General features: G+C 41.6%; 2 protein-coding genes across 2 annotated transcripts in view; one reads left to right on the plus strand and one right to left on the minus strand.

Annotated features, from left to right (window-relative positions):
• Positions 1-2,969: 2,969 nt before the first annotated feature.
• Positions 2,970-20,622, minus strand: RNASEH1 (ribonuclease H1). The gene is made up of 8 exons (XM_032212475.1): positions 20,325-20,622; positions 16,354-16,475; positions 13,975-14,154; positions 11,812-11,911; positions 10,441-10,495; positions 7,179-7,263; positions 3,957-4,081; positions 2,970-3,377 (listed from the first exon to the last, which is right to left on the minus strand). Exons 1-8 carry the CDS (start codon positions 20,450-20,452, stop codon positions 3,291-3,293), a joined length of 882 nt encoding a protein of 293 aa, XP_032068366.1. The 5' UTR covers positions 20,453-20,622; the 3' UTR covers positions 2,970-3,290.
• The window catches only part of COLEC11 (collectin subfamily member 11), a 40,942-nt gene continuing 37,777 nt past the window's right edge, over positions 18,594-21,758 (plus strand). Inside the window, exon 1 of the mRNA XM_032212477.1 lies at positions 18,594-18,635. The gene's annotated coding sequence lies outside the window, so the exon portion shown is untranslated. The remainder of the gene's footprint in view (positions 18,636-21,758) is intronic.

Raw genomic sequence — 21,758 nt, forward strand, 5'->3', positions numbered from 1 at the left:
GATTTTTACTGCCAATTTGTCCGTTGACTCCTTGCTAGAAGTGTGCAAATTGTGATCCCGTGTGGGATGCCACGACAATCATAAAACACCCACAACCTCCACCACATGGCCTCAAGGACTCTGCTCCGATTGTATGAGGGCCAGTAGTAAAGTTATTTTTTCCTGCCCCATTGTAACTTTGGACAAAGCTACGTAAGGCAGTTGTTAAGCGAGGACTACCTGTACGGTTCTTGAATAAATGTGCTCTCCTGGTGACCGTATTGTATGGTTTTTAAAAAATGCTTTAAATTGTTTTTAACTTTTGTGTTGTTTGTATGGTTACTTCATTTTCTTGTTTTGGTACTGTTGTTTAATTGTAAGCTATCCAGAGTCATGAAGGTGGGGGGAATGCTTATAGAAATGGAATACCAACATACCTGCCACAATTAAAGCTAGATTTCTAAGTTTTGCACCCTTGTCTGGCCAATTGTCTTAGTTTAGTTTATTGGTCTTGTATGCCGCCCACTCCCGAAGGACTCCGGACGGCTAACAATAAACAGGGGAAGGGGATAAATAGACAAAACATTCATAGCTCAAGTTCTCAAAGTACTATGAGATGCTGATTATGCACTTGAGTTTTCTCAACACTAAGCTTGTGTGATATTAGCTGAAATAAGGACAGAGGTGAATACTTCCCTCCCACCCTTTCCAGTTCCTAAGAAAATAAAGGGCGTTAGGCAAGTGAGTAAAAAGAAGTGGTGTTTTGCAAAGGCCTGAAGAAAATCATCCCTGCAGCCTAGCATAACTCATCTACTTAAGACTATTCCATGAATGGCCGTATTTCTCCTGCTCCCAGTTTGAAAATCCTCCCACCTGGAAAACAAGACCTGTCCTGAGCAGCAGAGGAGGAGCGAGGAGGGAGGGCAGCCATGCATGAAAACATCTGTTGTAAATTCTGTGCTAACCCTTCTCGGGGAGATCAGCCGATGCCTTTTGGCCTTTGAAGTTCAAGGAGAGACCCATCAGCAGAAGTACACGCTGATTGATGAAGGCGATAGGAAAAGAGGGCTGGTTGTGAGGGGTCATTAATAATCTTAACAGAACCAGTTCACCATCAAAGTCAAATTGCTGCTTCAACCTACTTCCAGTCTAGTTTGGCTCTTACTGAATATTTAATTTTTATTGAATTTTCCTTATAAAATCTGCCTATGGCTCAGTTAGCTATGCCTAACAGGTTTCCAAATTCACTTTCTAAACGTTTTACTCAATATTTATGTAACTAAATGCAACTAGAAAACGTCTCCCCATTAGTTTCTCAGATGCTTGAGAAACACGCTGAAACTATTCAGAATAAAATGGCTGTTTGCTATCGCAAGGGAGGTGGGCATTTCAGCTTGTATTTTTTTCACTCCTTTCAGAACAAAATCAATGGGAAATCTATCAAATCTTGACAAATCTGTTTCATAATGAGGTACATAGCTTCTTTTTAAAAGCTATAATCTTGCTCTGTGATGAAATTTATATATATATATGATATTGCCATAATGTCTACGGCATAGCAATGATCTGTTTTGTACAAGCATCGGAGTACAGCAACCTTGTTTTACAATCCTGGAGAATCAATACATATTTAATTTAGAAATGTTGTCTTATTAAAGCCACAAACCTATCCCAGACAAAACTCTATAGTCCCTTACAGCAAGAGATGGATTATGGTTTTAAAAAGGACATGCATTCATCATGCAGTGATAGGCTGAAACGTTTCTTAAATTGATCCCTCTTCTTCTGAAATAAATACATTTTGATGTAAATGTTTTATATTTTTGCATACAAGTATAAAATTTGAATCTCTTTGGGCAGGTCATCAAAAATCTCCATGACAAGAGCTTAAATATATGCACTGAATGAAGGCGGAGGGGTGAAAAGTGGCCATTCTAGTTTTCTAGAATGGTTTAAAGCAGCTAAACTAGAGGACCAAACCTTGTCCTTCCTATCCCAACTCCTCAGAAGGCAAAATAGATGATACATGTTCCAACTCTACAGGCGATAATAATTGATCATTACAAGAAGAGATGCTATCTTCCTATGTAGGTTGCTTCCTGCCAGAAGGAAACAGTGGGAACTTTGGAGGGGAAAAAAAGGATACCCTATTTTTCGGAGTACAAGACACACCTTTTCCCCTTAAAAAAAAAAGGGTGAAAATCTTGGTGCGTCTTATACACTGAATACAGCATTTTTTCCCTCCCGAAACCCCACCCCCTTTGCAAAAATGGCCGTGCAATAGCCCTTAGGAGGCTTCCAGAGTGCTCCTGGAGGCTGGGGAAGGCAAAAATGAGCGAAAAACGGGCTATTTTTTGCTCGTTTTTGCCCCCCTATCCCCGAGGAGCACTCTATAAGCCTCCTAAAGGCTATGCGTGCCCCCCTTTCTTTCTTTCTTTTTTACAAAAAACGGGCTAGTTTTCACAAGAAACAGGCCGTTTTTGGGAGCTCTGTAGAGCAGTGTTTTTCAACCTTTTTTGTGCAAAGGCACACTTTTTTCATGAAAAAAATCACGAGGCACACCACCATTAGAAAATGTTAAAAAAATTTAACTCTGTGCCTATATTGACTATATATAAAGTGTTTTCCCCACGGCACACCTTACACTATGTCACGGCACACTAGTGTGCCGCGGCACAGTGGTTGAAAAACACTGCTGTAGAGTGCAACATTTTTTTAAAAAAAAAATTGCCTCTTCAAAATCTTGGTGTGTCTTATACTCCGAAAAACACGCTAAGTAGCGTAAAACACACCCAGACTTGGACCTGGTTGATTTAAATTAAAATCCATCTTCAGTTACAGAAAGTCATAGTGTGATTGGAGGCCAATCAGTGCCCCCATTTACTTCACTAAGTAGTTTTTTTCAAGGTGGGGATGAAAAGTAGAAATGTCCATGTTAAGTTACTTTAAACCTCTTTATAAATAGAGCATGCATGTAAAAAACGAAACCGTAAGTAGCAAACATGTTTATTGTGACGACATTATATATTAGGTATTTAACACCAATAACAATTTTATTTATATAAACAACAAAGCAATCTGCTCCAAAGATATAAACACCTGAATATACTTCCAACTCTTGGACCCAGATTGAGAAATGGAGATCCTCTGCCAAGAGACAGGTTGCATAAAAAGCATTTACATTCCTCACCATTTAAGCCAAACATTTGTCTCATTTATTCTAACGCATATGGAGACGCAAGAAAAATTAACTCGAAACAAGCTTAATCTTTATTCTTACCGCTAAGGGGAAGTATTTGGGTTATAAAATGCTAACTTAATGATTTTCCAGCTCCTTCTTTTGCTAATCGATCAGCTGCTTCATTTCCAGGAAAGCCAGCATGACCAGGAACGTGCATCTGTTGATAACAAGAGTCCAAGTTAATTACTCCAGACATAGAACAATGTGTGTTCTACAACTTATCTTCCTCTATGCCTTATGGCGCAGCATTCATACCAGAGGGCGTGACCCGTCAAAACCACGCTCGACTAAAGCGCGCCCGATTAAACCGTGTCGCTGATGTCATCAACAGGGCGACAACAGCCAGCGCGGAGAAAGAAGGGCGCTTTAAATAGCGCTTTGAAAGCAAGCCGATTCAACTTAAGGTAAGGGTTAGGTTTAGGGTTAGCTTTAGGGTTAGGTTTAGGGTTAGGGTTTACAGCGTGCTTCTGTCTCCGCGCTGTCGCTGCCCTGTTGATGATGTCAGCGATGCGGTTTAGTCGGGTGCGGTTTTGTGGGTGAACCCCAGAAGGTCCAAAGGAATATACACTGTATAGCTTGGCACAGTATATGAGCCCAGTCGCAGATTTCAAATAAATCTCTTTCATTTGGGTTGACGTAACTCATTTTACACGCTGCCATTTATCACAGCTGCTTTCATCAGCAACCTCTGGATTTCTTTCAAGCTTCAGTCAGTGTTTAGAAGGAGGTCACTCACCCACTGGATGTCCATGCCCTCCGAAAGCTTAGCCAGCCTTTCAAAATCTTCTCTGTTGGTTACATCTTTTCCTGCACTGGTTTTCCAACCGTTCGTCTTCCAGTTTGGGATCCAGTTTGTCACACCTGTCAAAATAAGTGATTGCTGCTGTTAAGACTCTAATTTGAACGCCTGCTTCAGAACGTTTGGAGCTGAAATTCTCCCCTCCCATCTGAAACAATCCCATGCAACTGAGCTGATCCAAGAGGCCAACAATTTGATAAACCAAAGTTGTTCAGTAAATAGTCCCCATTATTGGCTCAAGACAGTTTGTAATTGCAATTCAGACAAATCATTCGCGTTTGACTTGATTTGTTGACCCTCTATCATTTAGTTTGAGGACAATTGCTTTTGCGAGTCAAAACAGAATTGCTAGTATCAAACCTGACCTCTGGACATCTCGCTGCAGTTATTCAACCCTGACTCCAAATCAAAGCTTATTCAGACAACTTCTTCATCAACTCATTACTACCCTCTGCTTCCAAAAGCTGAAGCAATTTATTGATTTACTTAGTTACCATTAGCTACGTTTTCATCCATTTTCTGAGGCTCCAGTGATAATCTGATCTCCAACCTGAGCAATTCTGTATGCTATGGAATGTCGGACCATAGAGAAGGGCTGAATGAAGGCAAATTGAAAGATGCCTGGCAGGTCTCATGCCAGGGTGGTGGTGATGGTGGGAGGTGGGGCAGAAAGAGGAAGGAGAAATAATAACTGTAGCCTCCATTCATTTCCATTCTATTGTCAACAATGAAAACCTTGGCAAAGAGTATTTGCTACTTTTAATTAAATGGAAACACAAAATGCAGATTTATAAATGGTATCTAAAGATGTTATACTTTAGGAAATGGCAAAAGAAGATACGTATATAGTTGAAGACAAAAGTAAAAAAAATCCCTCAAGTCCAGCTTAAAATCTGATAGCCAGATGGAGACGTCCATAAAAAGCTTTAGGATAGAAATATAATTTTTACTTTTATTCACACAATAAACTTAAATTCAAGTGTAACTCCAGTCTGGAAACTATAAATCAATCTCTGAACTCAAGGGCTAATATAAGCATTAATACTGCCAGTCAAATTCCTGAATAATCTTAACTATTGCAAAAAGGAATTTGGGCAGCCTAAAATTGTAAAATGGTAGTAGACTCAATCAAAACCTCTTGATTTTACAATTTGGATTAAAAAAGCAGAAGCACAGCACCTGATTCCTAAATTGCAAACAGTACTTGAGAGTTTGGCTTCGAGTAATAGTTTTTAACAATGATGTTTTTTTTAATAATTTGAAGATAATTCAGCAAAGGATTTTTTTCATATTTATTTCTTAGACACCTCAATAATACTTTAAAACAATTGTCTGTCAAATTCACTATGGAAAAATATTATAGGAAGACAAAGGAGATGCTTGCTCATATGATATAGCAGTGTTTCTCAACCTTGGCAACTTGAAGTCCAGACATCTTCAAGTTGCTAAGGTTGAGAAACAATGTGATATAGGCTTGGTCTATTTTGGAGTAATATTCAGAAATCTATTAATACATTCTTGGATACAGCAGTACACTCTAAAGGTATAGGAATGGTTCTTTTCTACTGTATATATCAAAAATTTGGTATTTGACATTACATGAAGAAATAAATAATGGGGGGTAACCAAAAATGATGATTCTTTTACAATTGTTTTACAATATTGATACCTATTGGTTTTCTGTTTATGAACTAGCTCTTTGATCTCACAATGGGAAGGCTGATAAATTCTACTTTGCATGGTGAAAATTTAATGGCATTTTTACAGAATATGCCGTGTACGTATTTATCGGCATATTCAATGTCTTGGGAAAACTTGCATTAACTATACATTCTGTTTCATCATATTTTACTAGTATCTGCCATCTCGTTTTACTGTTTTCTTTTGTACAGGAAGGAGAGATGCATGTTTAAATACATGTAAAGGGAGGCCACGGGTTGGCAATTGGAACACGCTCAAGGGATTTCAGAAGCTTTGTCCACAACAGGCCACCATCTTTGTCCAAATATAAAGAGACACGCAACAAGAGATCCTCAAGTATGACATCACACAGCAAATTTCATCAGGACAATCGCCATAGAGTATTAAATTTCAGATCTCAACTTCTTGCAGGGATATTACGTATTCTTTCTTTTGGATTTATTGATGTGCTTTAAAAATACCACACTTTGTGGAGTATAAGACACACTTTCCCTCCCCTAAGAGGGTGGAAATGTTGGTGCGTCTTATACACTGAAAATCCTGCCCCACTTTTGTCAAAAACAGGCAGAGGGTTTGGGAGGCTTGCAGAGTGCTCCTGGGGGTTGGGGAGAACAAAAATGGCATTCCTGGGGGATTTGAGAGGCCAAAAATGGGCCTGTTTTTCACCAAAACGGGGCATTTTTGCGCCCCCTTGGGAGCACTCTGCAGGCCTCCCAAACCCTCTGCATGCCCCGTTTTTGCAAAAAACAGGTGAAAAAGAACGTTGGTCCTTCCCTGAACGTTTCTTTTCTGTAGTGAAGGTGGGAGAGGCTACAACAAGGTTTAGTAGAAACTAGGAGCCTAGAGGGAGAGGAGCATACTTAAGAAAAATCCCTCAGTCTCTGGACCAATCAGGCTGTGACTAAACTCTGCTGTAGCCCCTCCCGCCAAAACTACGGGAAAAATGGGCCCGTTTTTGGACTGCTGTTTTTGTTCTCAGGAGAACTCTACAGGCCTCCCACACCCTTGCATGCCCCGTTTTTTGCCAAAAACGGGCAAGTGTTTCATCTGCCAAACTCCCCATGTATCACATTCTTACCCTCCCCAGCCTCTAGGACCACTCTGCAGGCCACCCAAACCCTCTGCGTGCCCCATTTTTGTGAAAAATGGGACACACACAGGGTTTGGGAGGCCTGCAGAATGCCCCTGGGGACCGGGGAGGGCAAAAGCCTTTTTTTTGGGTTGTTGTTGTTTACCTCTTCGGAATTTTGGTACGTCTTACATTCCGGTGCGTCTTATAGTCCGAAAAATACAGTAAATAAAAAGGAGAAAAATAATTTCGAACATTTTTAAGTGCAGAAAAGAAATAGTTTAATGGACGTTGACCGTGTCTGGTGAGACAAGAGAATGCAGAATGCCTTCTGTCATCTGCTATCATTTTAAGCGGCTACTTCATTTCTCCGTGTCTAAAATACTTACCGTTAATGGTGAATTTGCTGTCAGTATAGATTGCCAGTTTTTTGATATTTTGACTCTTTGCTTGTTCTATCGCCTTGCAAGCGGCCTGAAGAAAACATTTGGAGAACATACTTCAGGAGTGAAGAAGATGAATAAACACCGGTTTGTTTTAGGACTGTAACCCACAAAATTGCTGTGATTCAATTGCAGTACAGGACACACACTTTATCAACAGAAATGGGCAAGTTCCCTCTGAAGGATGCAAACCAGTGGTAGTCAACCTGGTCCCTACCGCCCACTAGTGGGCGTTCCTGCTTTCATGGTGGGCGGTAGGGGTTTTGTCCGATACTGAAGCACTTTCCTTTTTTTAATTTAATTGACTTCCCTACTTTATAAATCACCATTACTGTGGAACCGGTGGGCGGTTAGAAAGTTTTACTATTAACAGAGACACAAAAGTGGGCGGTAGGTATAAAAAGGTTGACTACCCCTGATGTAAACCATCCTGATACAAGAGGAAGTTTGTAGCCCAGGGTTGAACTGAGGATGTGAGCCACCTTTGACTATTTACTGAGTTTTCTTATAAATATTTCATCAGCTCTTGCATCCTTAGGTGTGACTTAGGCATGGCTTTTCTTGCTGGAGATGGATGAAATAAATGTTTGTGTGACTATTAAAATTCCTCTGAGTTCAAGAAATTGTAGTTTTGTTTCAATGACAATAAATCCATCAGTGGACTAGATCACGCTCAAAACATTAATACGGATCCACTCCGGTGGTAAAATTCCCATCTTACGGCCCACCTGAATAAAATCATTTTTTTGAACGCATGTGGAAAAAGGAAGCTAACATTTTAGATCTGTTTAGAAGCGAAAAGGGGATTTGAAGCGCTTGTTTGCAACTCAACGTGCATCTTGTTTTAGGAATTGTTTAGGCAGCTGGGAAAGGCCCTGTAGGGCAGTGTTTCTCAACCTTGGCAACTTGAAGATGTCCGGACTTCAACTCCCAGAATTCCCCAGCCAGCATTCGCTGGCTGGGGAATTCTGGGAGTTGAAGTCCGGACATCTTCAAGTGGCCAAGGTTGAGAAACACTGCTGTAGGGGATCCTAGGAAAATATGCCACCGATTTAAGGTGTTGCAAACAAGTGGTTTGTATGTTCACACCCCTTTTTTTCCTTTTGACAATGAAGCATTGCACAATCATGAGGCAGAATCACAGAGACCGATCTAGCCTCTGAGAGAAGCCACTGAAAACGTCTTTTACCCATTCTCATGGCCTTCAGGAAAGCTGTAAAAACCTGGCTATTCCGGCAGGCCTGGGGCTGTTGACCTCATTGTTGAGGTCCAGCCCCGATCAGAACGAATGCATGTGGTTTTATGATTTTAAACTGTCTTTTTTCTTTTTTTCCTTCTTTTTGTAAGCCGCCCGGAGTCCTTGGGAATTGGGCGGCACATAAATTTTGATAATTAAATTAAATTTTATTTACTCTATGTCTTAAGTGGCAGGAGAAAAGGATTTCCAGTACCCTTAAAGCCTGGAATGTGTTCTTTCAAACAGCCCAATCTCAGGCTGTCTTTGTTGTTATAGGACCGTGATGGCAAACCAAAGTGGCACGCGGAGTCATTTCACCTGGCATGCGTGGCACCTCCCGTTCCTCTTTTTGGTTTCTGGCACACATGCGTGCACGACGATCAGCTGGCCTTCGTGTGTGCGGCAGTGCCAGAAGCTGCTATTTTCCAGCGTTAGCATGTCTGCTGGCCAGCTGATGGTTATACACACACGCACAACAGTAACTTAAAAGACTAGCGCATCCCGGAAGCCGAAAGTTCATTTCCCAGCCCTCGTGTGCTCACTGGGCAGCTCTACTTCCAGGTCGCCTCCCAGACGAGCACGTGTGTCCTCCCTTTGGGGCACTCGGTGCTGAAAAGGTTCACCATCGCTATTATAGGAGAAAACCAGCCCTTTTGAAGTGGGCCTTCGAAGATTCCTTGTGCTATTTGGCACCGAGGCCCAGGCTTTTGCCATGACATTCTCAACCAGATGAAATTGCTGGATCAGTGTTTCTCAACCTTGGCGACTTTAAGTCCTGTGGACTTCAACTCCCAGAATTCCCCAGCCAGCATAGCTATGCTGGCTGGGGAATTCTGGGAGTTGAAGTCCACAGGACTTAAAGTCGCCAAGGTTGAGAAACACTGTGCTAGATACATTTCAACGGCCAGTGAAAAATATTTCATTAATCCCATTAAATTCCCTGACCTCAATGCCAGCTCTAACATCTCCAAAGACAACTTCACCGGGCAGACTACTGTATAACCACAACCAAGCTAACACCATGCTGAACTTTTAGCATAAAAAAACCGTAGAGCCTAGCATGGTTTGGGAATATCGCTGAGCAGGAACCTCAGGTGCAGAGATACTGAGGAGTTCACAGGAAATGCCTTTCACAGGCTGATGCTGGTTTCTCAAGAGTTTTAACCGAGTCTGCTTGATGCCCAGGATTCACGCTCAGCGGGTTGGATATAAAAGCTTTCCAAACCTATCCTATGACATGTAAGTGCCATGGCAGAACACTGCATGCATATCTATCCCAGGGAGACTGGCGTGCTTTCTCCTCTAAATATTTGGCCTTTAATCAAGCTTACTATGATCATACATGCTTTCAGCTCCTCTTTCTTGGAAACCTCTCGTGGATTATTAAATAAAGGAGTGAAGGTTTGAGAAATATTCTGAGACTACGAGCTGGAGCTTTTAGCATAAACAGTGAAAGACTGGATACGTATCTCCTGCCTTCAGACCCGACTACAACATGTGAAGAACTGCCAGTCAGTGGGAAACTTAAGATTGAGTTAGGGTCCACAAAAGTTGCATCATACTGCAAAACTCTACTTCAATATTTTGCTTTTTTGCTAATCAGGAGTGTATAGCCCCATTTCAACTCCCAGGGATCTGAATGATGCAGATAACCGTGGCCCGTTTACTCTGGTTTCACAGCACTTTTTGTCAAGAACTAAAACTCAAAGTGAGTGTTTAGATTCCTGGTTAACTTTCAGAAGGTTTAATTATGGCTTATTTCTGAGCTATCTGGCTAAGATCCAAGTTTGGGGTGTTGATCTTGCTTTCAAACTTGTATCTGCTATTGCTGGATAAGATCAACCACTCTGAATAAGAATAGTACGGCAGATCAATCCCTCATAAACAAGAGTAAGACCGGATTCCTCGCAAACTTAAATAATTTGAATGGCCTCGTTGCAGAAGCTGAACATTAATTCAGTTATTGCTTACATTTATTTCAGCCCTTTGATTTGTTTGCCGTCCCTGAAGTCTTTCACTATTGTTTCTGTGGAGGACAGCAAAATCAATAAAAACAGCATGGTCAAAATGGGATTTCATACAAAAACAGTTGCAGTATAAATGTAGTCTTAGGCCAACCTTGGCCACTTGAAGATGTCCGGACTTCAACTCCCAGAATTCCCCAGCCAGCATTCGAATTCTGGGACTTGAAGTCCAGACATCTTCAAGTGGCCAAGGTTGAGAAACACTGTCTTAGACTAATATCTCTATCTCTATCTCTATCTCTATCTCTATCTCTCTATCTCTCTATCTCTCTATCTATCTATCTATCTATCTATCTATCTATCTATCTATCTATCTATCATCTATCTATATAGAATTGAATTTATATGCCGCCCTTTTCCCCAAAGGGGACTCAGGGCGGCTCACAATCCAAGTCAGGGAAAGGGGTACAGATAAGGGATAAAAAAGACGAACAGAACAGTACACAATTTAAAAGCATACAACAACCATACCATTCGAGGGGGGGGGGGGGGAACAGCTCTTTAGCCCCAGGCCTGTCGGAACAGCCAGGTTTTAAGGGCTTTGCGGAAGGTCTGGAGGGTGGTGAGGGTTCGAATCTCCACAGGGAGCTCGTTCCAGAGGGTCGGAGCAGCCACCGAGAAGGCCCTCCTCCGGGTAGTCACCAGCCAGCATTGGCCGGCGGATGGAATTCGGATGAGGCCTAATCTGTGGGATCTAATCGGTCTATTGGAGGTAATTGGCAGCAGGCGGTCTCTCAAGTACACGTACACACGTACACACACACACATATTTACTTCAATACAGACAGTCCTCTCTTAACAATGGGAATCGGGACTGGAAACTTCATTGCTAAGTGATGCATTCATAAATTGGGGGGAAAAAATCATGTGGCTATGCCAACTCATAATGGCAGTTCCAGTGGCTATTGTTAAGTAAATTGAATGCAGTGTTAAGTGAAATGTCACATCACCATGGCTTGCAACCAACAGCGGGTTTGCAGAACTTCTGTTGGTTTGAGGGATGTGTTACGCTTTGCATGGCAAAGTTTGCATTTTAGAAGCAGGTATGAGCCTTGTCTGCTTTGGACAGGGGTCACTTGATTTCCTTCTTCACTCTGAAAACTGCACTGCCAATTTGACTCAAGGTTTCACAATGACCAGCTATGAATCAAGTATTAAAAGGTTGTCCAAACATTTCTTAGCCTCTCCATCTAAACATCACATCCAATTCCTTTTTAGAGTCAATTGTGCATATGTTTGTAAAGCTATCGTGGAGATCGCACAATGCCTGCCAAAACCTCTTCTAGTAGATATAAAGGGGAAAAAAAGGTTTACTCACAGGGGATGACCAGGTCCCCAATATACACCTGTCCCAGCACGGGCCTCCTGGCGTCCGTTACTTGAGCAACATCCATCTGTGTAGACAACTGTATAATCTCCTATAAAGGCAGATTTGCATTAAAACAGCACCAGACAATGTCAAATTTCCTAAACAATTTAAATAGATTGTTTCTGGAAACTGCATTTACGTACAGATGATAAAACTATTTCAGAGTATGATATACATTTAGCCAGTTTTAGCAAAACTCTGTAACTTATCTAAGCATACTATACAATGGAAGCCAGAATTGAAAACTCTAGCTGATAAATTGCCAACACTAAATACACACACACACATATACATAGATATATACACATACACACACATATATACATACATACATATACACACACAGACACATATGCATGCATACATACATACATAAGGAAATAGTTCTATTGGGATTACCATGAATATTGTTTTAAATGTGGAGGAAGGTATCTAAGGCTAGAGCAGTGTTTCTCAACCTTGGCCACTTGAAGATGTCTGGACTTCAACTCCCAGAATTCCCCAGCCAGCATTCAGGAATTCTGGGAGTTGAAGTCCAGACATCTTCAAGTGGCCAAGGTTGAGAAACACTGATAACTTTCATTTTAATAATGATTAAAATTATCCAAACAGGTAGGAGATGAAAAAGTTCAAAAAGTTCAGTGTTTCTCAACCTTGGCAACTTGAAGATGTCCAGACTTCAACTCCCAGAATTCCCCAGCCAGCATTCCCAATCAACCACAGTATTGTAACGAACCACGTCTGCAGCTCTGGCCTCCCATGGGTGCGGCCAGCTGGTCGGGTCAGAGTGTGTCTACTATGCGCAGCTGTCTGTCGAGGGTGGTGGTGCTGGAAAGGGAGACGAGGAAGCCTTCAAAGGGCAACCCCCCGCCCCCCTGCATGAAAGGCAGGCTAAGTGGCAGTCATTGGTAGTTGCCAGATGGCTGGCACTGCCTCTGCTTGGCTCCCCTCTGTGCCCTGGAAACAGTCATGGTCCAGTGCAGCACACTGGAGGAGAGATCTGCACTGGTGAGACTGGCATGGATGGCATCCTCTTGAGAGGCCCGCGGGGGAAAAAGAACAGCTGAATGAGGCTCAGTTGGGATGCCTCCCCGGCAAGCAGGATGTATCTTCCACGTGCGCACTGCAACTGCAGAGAGCTATGCAGAGCAGACACACTCCGACCTGACTGACCAGCCACACCCATGGGAAGCCGGACCTGGATCCGAACATGTGGTCCGTTGCAATGCCGTGGTTGACAGCTGCCTCCTGCGAAGGGACCCCTGTGGGACCCCACAGGAGCGTGGCAAGTTGTCACAGGGTGAGTTTCCTGAGGAGCTGCCCCACACGAAGGTGGCAGGCCGAGATGCCATGGACCTGGTCTAGAAAACTAGCTCAGAGGGTTCCTCTCCCCTGTGGCTTTTGTCCTGCCTGCTGAAGTAGAAGAAATGCGTAATTCAGCTTCGGATAACTTCCCTCCACTACTGGAAAACAATGTGTACATTTACAATTGGATAACGTTTCTTCCCCTCAAGGCATACGCTGAGAAGTTCAACCAAACTATTTAAACTTCATTGCCTCTTGGCCCTCTGGAATGTAGGTCCTCCCTCCTGGGAATCTAGACTACCCCCCATCACACATTCGCAACAGTTTCCCCTTATTTGCTTGTTTGATCGTTTGCTAGAATTATTTTTTTCTATCTTCCCTAGTGTTTATTTTAGATACTTATAGAACTTGCAACATTCAAACCCCAAATTCTTATCTCTTACAGTTATTTCGCATAGAAGCAAGTCACTAGTACCCTGTTTTCCCGAAAATAAGACCTCCCTGGATAATAAGCCCAATCGGGCTTTTGAGAGCCTGCTTTAAAGTAAGCCCTCCCCAAAAATATTGCAGCACAGCAGCAGCCAAGAGGTGAGCACACTCACTGCCTCCTGCACCTCAAAAGAAAATAAGACCAATAAGGCCAAGGGCTTATTTCGGGGCGCAAAAGAAAATAAGACCCTGTCTTATTTTCGGAAACACTGTTCCAAACTTCTATAAGAGTTAAGGATATAAAATTTTTCATCCAGAAAAAAAAATACAAAACAGATTCAAAGGCACTATAACAAGTTGTAGAAAGAGAGGAGTTACCTATGTACTTGAATTCATTCTTATTTGCTGGAGGACTATAAGGAACATCTGTATATTTTACACGCTTATATGTATATTTCTTCTCTGAAGGCTCTTCGTATGATCTTTTGTATGATCTTGTATCACTTGACTCAGATGTATCCTTGTTATGTGTATAATTGTTGTCCCTTTCACCAAACTCTTAAGAGAAAAAAGAAAATTATACAAATATCAAATTGAAACGTTCATATTGAAGAACATCACTGGAGTTCCTCGTGTAAACATTTTAATTGGTTTAATTCTTACATCCATGTGCAAGTCTCATTTTTTTAAAGAAAAAATTCTAAATGTGAAAAATAACTCCCATATACAGTATTAAGAGATAATCCTTTGTCTTTATCAATTTATTAATTCAAAGATGAAAGATAACACAGATAATATTCATAATAGAAATAGAAAAAAATATGCAGAAGTTTCCATGCCTAACTTGTAACTAAAAGATAGGATTTGACTACCAATAATAATTTGAACACTAACATCAGAAAGCAGCATTGCAGCTAGTGCAAACAATTTCATCACTAGAACCATATTTAATTTACCTATTTATTTTGACACTGAATTGATACGATTGCAATTGTCTGATAAAAAAAGTACACATTTTATTCGTTATCCAAGAATATGTTTTTGGGGTGTTTTAGATCAGCTAAACAGAACCTGCTGTAGAAATGGCTGGAAATTCCAATGATTATGAAACCTAAAACGCATTGATGTCTTTAAAGATTACTTATATAAAGTGATTTTTGCTGCTCATAAGAGCCTGGACTCCCTTGGTTTTTGGAGGAGCTTTGAGAGATGAAATGGTGGTAGAAATGCTAAGAGTATTATTGGTGGAAGCCAAAGAGTAAACTTGACCAAGGAAGAGAAAGAAGCTTTGTGAAGGGTTACTTCATGGCAATCCACTCTTCTGCATCAATAGATTACCAGCCTATCGATTCAATCACTGCTGTCTAAGGAGGGACTACTAAGAATATCTGCAAGGCCAATGTAAGCATTATTTTATGCATCTGTTGGAAAAAGTAATTGGAATCACTTTGAGATGAATGGTTAACAGTTTAGATCCCAGGGAGGTGTTTTAAGACATTTTCTACCTCTATTATCTGTGAAGAATTTGATCCCCTCAGTCCTGGTAGAGTAGACATGTCCTTGGGATTGTGTGATCACTTGTGTTTTTCGTCTATGCCTCCTAGCTGGACAAGCTTCCCCCACCAAAGATGACACATGGTTGGGTCCATACAACAGTGATGCATGTGAGAGGGACTGGTTCCACCAACTTTGAAGGAGATTGTGGTCCAGCCTTTCCTCAAGGAACTATTGTTCAATTTAGCAGGATCCAGCACCCATCCATTTTCATCCAATTTTCTTAGGGAGGGCTGCAGATAGGCGATTGCATATCTTTCTTGCTAAAGTTATTTCTCAGCTTCTTTTATGTTGTTCAAATTTTTCATATTACTAACAACCGTAATATAAACTTCATTGGAAAAAGCTCCATATTTTAGAGTAATGGGATATTTGCTCACTACTTGGGACATGGACTGTCACAAGTTCAAAGGCAAAAACCTAGAAGAGGAGGAATTACCCCATTCTTGTTGTCTGTGCCAAATAAAAAAAATCCAAAAATATAGATTTAGCAGATTTGTTATCTCATTATTGTTATCTCAAAAACTGCAGTGTTTGGTGAGCCTACTGTCAGCACTATAAGGTAGACCAGTTTAGGGAACAGGCACCATATGAAACAGGCACCACTTATTGGTATATGGTACAATAACAGAAACTTTAAATCCTGACAAATATTCTTCTTATGCCAAAGACAATAAACACGGGTCAATTTTTCCCCTCCCTCTTCCCTCTAACTGGGTTAAGCTGATCCTTACACAACAGCTGTTACATTTCTTCAATGCCATTGCCATACTTGTCTATTTCTATTCTAACTTCTCCAGCTGCGTGTTTCCTCATTAAGAGAGGGAAATTATCACTACAGCAATACATTTTCCAGACCACTTTTGCTATTAGAAAGTAAGGCGTGATTGGAAACCCCTTAATCTTTCAGCTGTAACTTTTTATTTTTGTCAATTCCATCATTTCTCTTTTGAAAAGCAAGGTAACTTTAAGACTTATTAATGATTGCAATAATAATTTTGATTTAAAACAACAACCAAACTGCTTGTATCAAAAAATAGATAGACTGAAATTATTTTCTGGAGATACCACCTGTTCATTGGAGTTGTGAATGTCATTTGAATATACAGCTCATCCTACTTCACCTAGCATACTGTCTTTAATTATCAAAAAGCTATTTCTATATTTCTGCTATTCAAATTTAGAAAGTTGCATAGTATATACCTCTTGAATAAGTTGATGATCCTGTTGTTTCTTCGTTTATAAAAGCCCAGGCTTCTTTCTTTGTTGCAAACTTCTTGAAGCTGGCACACTGATATTTATGAACTTGTTCGTTACATTCATCCCTGTCAAAATACAGTGAGAAAAGGGCAGCATATTGTTTAGATCAGTGTTTCTCAACCTTGGCAACTTGAAGATGTCCGGACTTCAACTGGAGTTGAAGTCCGGACATCTTCAAGTTGCCAAGGTTGAGAAACACTGGTTTAGATTATAATACCACAAATTTCCTAAATGGAAAATCTTAGCTTCTTTTGAGGTTTCCTTTAGATTTTAAAATTGATTAAGGTGCTTTTTTTTTTGGAGGGGAACTGTGAAACGAAAACAGAATTGGAGAAATTTCTTCTGTAGATTTGCTTGATCTATTTTACAGTTCAAGTTATTTTGTATACCAGAAAGCAACATATTGTTCAGTTGAGAAAAAGGAATATGACAGAGATATGGAAAGCTCTAGAAGGCAATTTCTTACTTTTAAAACTGCGTATCAGCCCAAATCTCTTCTCCCCTTCCACAAATATATATTTGCACAAATAGTCAATATAAATCTATGAGTGTTTTATTGAACTTTTACACTGCCCATCTCACCTACGTGACTTAGGTCTTGCAATCTATACATATGGTGATTTCATGAATTCAACTTGGCTTTTTCTCATCTATAGGATGAAATTTTCGGTGTCACAACATACTGGTATTACCTTGAAACTGAATCTCAGTAAATTTGTTTACTGTAATTTCCATGTAAGTCTTTATCTATATTTCTTTTTAGAAGCCCAAAGTTGGCAACACCATCTTCTTGCGTTATTATAACATCTTTGTACGGTTACTTAAGATTGAAGGATATGACCGACTCCAAATTATCTGGTGAACTTAATAGCTCAGTATTTGAATATGGCACTAAATAATTTCATTGTTTTTTTTAAAAAACTATAAAAATATTGACTGGACAAATTAAGCATGGATGATGTCTTAATAAGCTTGGCAATCTCAAGAAAGTAGTAAAAGATCTATAGTGCCTACATTAACTCTCTCTGCTACTGTTATTAGTCCTGATAGGTATTTTTAATTGTAAAATGTTTGTCAATTTTTTAAATATTGATTTTATTGTACACCACCCAGAAGATCATTGGCAGAGTAGGGACAAAAAATAGCCAAAGAAACAAAGCCTGGGAAATAAGTTTCTTATCAGTCTATAGGAGTGCTGATCTGCCACCAACTTATCAGGTACTTAGAGGAGTCTGTGGCACAAGGAAACAACACTCTCTGACCTGCCAGCTAGCAACACCCCAATTAAATGAAATTACTAAAAACCAAACACAATCAGGCACCATATAAATACTATGCCCAACAGAACAGCCCAGGGACAGAGGAAGTCCCTGAGGATGTGCTCCAGGAGGAGTCTGAAAAAACAATCCTCTGGTCCCAGTGACTGATTTAGATTGCATCCTGCAACATCTGCAGTTCAGCGGTTCAAATCTCACCGGCTCAAAGTTGACTCAGCCTTCCATCCTTCTGAGGTGGGTGAAATGAGGAGCCAGACTGTGGGGGCAATATGCTGACTCTGTAAACCGCTTAGAGAATTCCCTATGAAGCGGTATATAAGTCTAACTGCTATTGCTATTACAGGTAATCCTCAACTTATGATCACAAACTGAGCCCAAAATTTCTCACTTTATAATTTGCTAAATTTGCTCCCTTTTTATGTCTTTTCTTGTTAAGTAAATCACTGCAGCTGTTAAATTAGTAACATGATTGTTAAGTGAATCTGGCTTTCCTATTGAGCTGAGGTGGTGCAGTGGTTAGAGTGCAGCACTGCAGGCCACTTCAGTTGACTGCAGTTCGGCTGTTCAAATCTCACCGGCTCAAGGTTAACTCAGCCTTCCATCCTTCCGAGGTGGGTGAAATGAGGACCCAGACTGTGGGGGCGATATGCTGACTCTGTAAACCGCTTAGAGAGGGCTGAAAGCCCTATGAAGCGGTATATAAGTCTAACTGCTATTGCTAATATGCTGACTCTGTAAACCACTTAGAGAGGGCTGAAAGCCCTATGAAGCGGTATATAAGTCTAACTGCTATTGCTATTGCTACTTGCTCTAAAATTGGTCTAATTTTTACGGTGGTGCAGTGGTTAGAGTGCAGTACTGCAGGCTACTTCAGCTGACTGCAGTTCTGCAGTTCGGCTGTTCAAATCTCACCGGCTCAGGGTTGACTCAGCCTTCCATCCTTCCGAGGTGGGTAAAATGAGGACCCGGATTGTCGTTGGGGGCAATATGCTGACTCTGTAAACCGCTTAGAGAGGGCTGAAAGCCCTATGAAGCGCCTATATAAGCCTAACTGCTATTGCTTGTCAGAAGGGGCGCAAAAGAGGACCACACGACCCCAGGACTCTGCCAACAGTCATAAATGCGAATCAGTTCTCAATCGCGGCCACCTGGCCATGGGGAGGCTGCAACGGCCATAGGTGTGATAAACGGTCCCTGCTCACTTCTTCCTGTGCCGCTGGGATTTCAAATGGTCACTAAGCGAGTGGTTATAAGTGGAGGCGTAAATGTATTCTGGGAGACAAAATATTTGCCTTCTTTCAGGACTATGAAATCTGCCTATTTCTTTCTCTCTCCTTCATCTATCCCAGTGTTTCTCAACCTTGGCCACTTGAAGATGTCCGGGACTTCAACTCCCAGAATTCCCGCCTGCTCTAGCCTTAGATACCTTCCTCCACATTTAAAACAATATTCATGGTAATCCCAATAGAACTGTTTCCTTATGTATGTATGTATTTATGTGTGTGTGTGTGTGTCTGTGTATAAGAGCCAAGGTGGCGCAGTGGTGAGGGTGCAGTACTGCAGGCCACTTCAGCTGACTGCTACCTGCTTCTAAATTGCAAACTTTGCCATGCAAAGCGTAACACATCCCTCAAACCAACAGAAATTCTGCAAACCCGCTCTTGGTTGCAAGCCATGGTGATGTGACATTTCACTTAACAGTGCGTTCAATTTACTTAACAATAGCCACTGGAACTGCCATTATGAGTTGGCATAGCCACATGATTCCCCCCCCCCCCAATTTATGAATGCATCACTTAGCAATGATGTTTCCAGTCCCAATTCCCATTGTTAAGAGAGGACTGTCTGCATTGAAGTAATTATATATATATATATATATATATATGTGTGTGTGTGTGTGTGTGTGTGTGTGTGTGTGTGTGTGTTATATTTATGCTGATAAATAAATAAAGGGAGACTAGTATAGATCTATTTCAAGCTATTTAGCTCTCATCAGCTAGCCATACCCTTACTGGGATTTGAACCTGGGCTATATTGCACACTAGGCATACTAGGCAAAGATCTTAGCCATTAGGCCTGTGCAATATAGCCCAGGTTCAAATCCCAGTAAGGGTATGGCTAGCTGATGAGAGCTAAATAGCTTGAAATAGATCTATACTAGTCTCCCTTTATTTATTTATCAGCATAAATATAACAAATGTAGCAAAAAGGCAACAGTAAAAAATATTGGGTTTCTGTCTGGATGGTCTCTTGTGACGAGCCGAAGGACAGAGAATGGAAGTGTGACCTTCCTCCCATAATTGGGGCTTACCAGGGGTTGTAAAAAATCTAATATATATATATATATATATATATATGCATATATATATGCTGGCTGGGGAATTCTGGGAGTTGAAGTCCAGACATCTTCAAGTGGCCAAGGTTGAGAAACACTGATTTAAAGCCTCAGATACCTTCATCCTCTTCAGTGGAAAGACAGTGGCTAGGACAGTGTTTCTCAACCTTGGCAACTTGAAGATGTCTGGACTTCAACTCCCAGAATTCCCCAGCCAGCATTCGCTCGATCCCATCTATTTACCTATTCTGAGAGATCTGAAACGTTACCGGGTGGGAGGAAGAGGTGCCATAGCTACTCACCAGGTGCCATAAACTCCGACTCTCCTACCTCTCCGCACCGCGTAAAACATACCGCCGTGGAGACCGAGGGCTCCGGAGCTGCTGGGCGAAAAGGGATGAACGATCAGAGCGATGATCCGGCGCCACATAACTACCCTGCCTCCCGCCGCTCCCTCCCATCTGCTCCGACGCCGCCGCCGCCTCCCGGGTCTCCCTCACGAGACCCCGAATCAGAAGCCCAGAATCGGCGCTTCCGGGGAAGGCCTCGAGCCTCCTCAACTGCCGCACCGGGGAACCGGATACGCAAGCCAATAGGCTAGAGCGGAACTTCCGGTTTCCAAGCCGACCTCACGTGACCGGTAGCCGCGCGTCGACCTTTGGCGTCTTGACTCGGAAGTGGGAGCCGGAAGCACGCGCTCCGCCCCGCTCCACCTCTATGATCTTGCCTAAGAAAGCTTTAAGAGCGAAAGCAGCTTGTGCGCATGCTTCGCAGTTGGACTAAGATTTGAATATACCTATAGAAGGACTAGGGGAGACATGATAGCAGTATTCCAGTATCTCAGGAAAGAGATACATGCCACAAAGAGGAGGGAATCAAGCTATTCTCCAAAGCACCTGAGGGCAGGACAAGCAGCAATGGGTGGAAACTAATCAAGGAGAGAAGCAACTTAGAACTAAGGAGAAATTTCCTGAGAGTTAGAACAATTAATCAGTGGAACAACTTGCCTCCAGAAGCTGTGAATGCTTCAACACTGTTTTCAAGGGGATGTTGGATAACCATTTGTTTGAAGTGGTTATAGGGCTTCCTGCCTGAGCAGGGGGTTGGACTAGAAGACCTCCAAGGTCCCTTCCAACTCTGTTATTCTGTTCCACCTGTGCAGATTAAGGCTCCTAGAAACTGGAGAGATGGTGAGTTCGAGTTCTGCCTGAGGCATGAAGCCAATTGGGTGACTTTAGCCCAGTCACTGCCCCCCCCCCCCCCCCAATCTTAGGAAGAAAGCGAGGAGAAACCACTTCTGAAAATCTTGCCAAAAGGACTCCAGGCAGTAATCCAGATCATTTCCAGGCTCCAAGGAAGGGAAAAGACTTTTCTCACATTCTATTTTAGCGTTCCAGTTCCAAACAAATACTCCAATTTCCCCCGTCCTCCAATTTCTCTTTTTATCCCTCCTAGTAAAGAACATAAATGAATAATTCAAGATTGCGTGATACGTTGTGCCTTTAAAGAGGCTAATTCGTTTATTTTAGAAAATTTATATTGCGACTCAGAGAGATATAAAAACCATATAAAAATAAAAAGAATAAAATAGTAAAATAATACACAAACTCTCATACAAAGCATTTAATGCAGTGTTTCTCAACCTTGGTGACTTTTAAGTCCTGTGGACTTCAACTCCCAGAATCCCCCAGCCAGCTCTGCTTCAGCTCTGCTGGCTGGGGGGTTCTGGGAGTTGA

Source organism: Thamnophis elegans, chromosome 3 (assembly GCF_009769535.1).
Source record: "Thamnophis elegans isolate rThaEle1 chromosome 3, rThaEle1.pri, whole genome shotgun sequence".
NCBI classification, from domain to species: domain Eukaryota; kingdom Metazoa; phylum Chordata; class Lepidosauria; order Squamata; family Colubridae; genus Thamnophis; species Thamnophis elegans.